Consider the following 1,278-nt stretch of genomic DNA (forward strand, 5'->3'; position numbering starts at 1 on the left):
GTAATCCCCCCAGCCGCTCCAGTTGCTGCCCCCAAACATCTGCTGCTAACACAACCGCTGCAGCAGCAGCAGCTGCTGCTGCTGCTGCAGCTGCTGCTGCAGCTGCTGCTGCAGCAGCAGATGCAGCTGCTAGCAACTTCTGCTGCAGCAGATACAGGTAAAGCAGCCAAAGCTGACAGCAGCAGCTCATGCAGCAGCTGCTGCTGCTGGGGGCTGCTAGCAGCCGCTGCTGCTGCTGCTGCAACTGGAGATGCAGCAGCCGCAGCAGCTGCAGCAGCTGAAGCAGCAGCAGCAACTGCAGCAGCTGAAGAAGCAGCAGCAGCAGCACCAGCTGCTGCTGCTGCTGCTGCTCACTGTGACGTTTGACACACAAGCAAGGGGGGCTAGCAGTGCTAGGCAGCAGCAGACAGTTGGCGCTGCTGCTGGTGTTGCTGCTGCTGTTGCTGTTGCGATTGATGTTGCTTCTGCTGCTGCTGCTGCTGCTGTTGTTGCTGCTGTTGCTGCTGCTGTTGCTGCTGCTACAACGGAAGCAGCCAGGGGGCCGCTGCAGCACGTGGGGGCTCAACGACACCACCTGGGTTTTGTTGAGGTGTATATACACCCCAGATAAATCTGAGGTGTATATACACCTCGTTGGGTGTACATACACCTCAGCAGCAGCAGATCTTGCTGATGAAGTGCTGCTGCTGCTGCTGCTGCTGCTGCTGCTGCTTTGCTGCCGCCTTTCTGTTTTATCCGATGCTTGTTGGTAATCTACTTTTTAATAAAATAAAAATAAAAATTAAATAATTAAATAATTAAATATTTATTTACTTTATGTGCTGCTTTCGTATATGTTTGGGGGGGGGGCCCCCGTCTGCAGGCGACACCACCGGTGGGGCCCTCAGGGCCCAGCTGCGGCGGTGTTTACTTTCTTTTTGCTGATAAAATAAATATAAAAATGAATTAATATTTTAATTTTATTTTATTTAATTATATTTGCTGCTTCAATTGCTTTTCTCAACAGTTTAAGGGGGCCCCTTAGTAGTACCCTAGGTGAGGCGTGGGGGGCCCCAGCGACTGGCCTTCTGCTGCAGCAGCAGCAGCAGCAAAGGAAACAGCAGCAGCAAAAGAATACAGAAGAAAAGAACAGCAGCAGCAACTTCACAGATTACAGCAGCAACAACAGCAAGAACCCAGGCTACTACCGTGGAAGACCATTGTATCGGGAGCAGCAGCAGCAGCAGCAGCAGCAGCAGCAACAGCAGCAGCAGCAACAGCAGCAGCAGCAACAGCAGC

The 1,278-nt window shown here is 52.4% G+C and overlaps 1 protein-coding gene across 1 annotated transcript in view; it reads left to right on the forward strand.

Moving 5' to 3' along the window:
• Positions 1-250: 250 nt before the first annotated feature.
• EMH_0038900 (uncharacterized protein) overlaps positions 251-1,278 on the forward strand; it is a gene marked incomplete at both ends in the record, with an annotated part of 1,526 nt that continues 498 nt past the window's right edge. Inside the window, 2 exons of the mRNA XM_013495337.1 lie at positions 251-589; positions 1,077-1,276. Coding sequence (XP_013350791.1) covers positions 251-589; positions 1,077-1,276 — 539 coding nt within the window. The remainder of the gene's footprint in view (positions 590-1,076; positions 1,277-1,278) is intronic.

This window comes from Eimeria mitis, genomic scaffold (genome assembly GCF_000499745.2).
Source record: "Eimeria mitis Houghton genomic scaffold, Emh_scaff1529, whole genome shotgun sequence".
NCBI classification, from domain to species: domain Eukaryota; phylum Apicomplexa; class Conoidasida; order Eucoccidiorida; family Eimeriidae; genus Eimeria; species Eimeria mitis.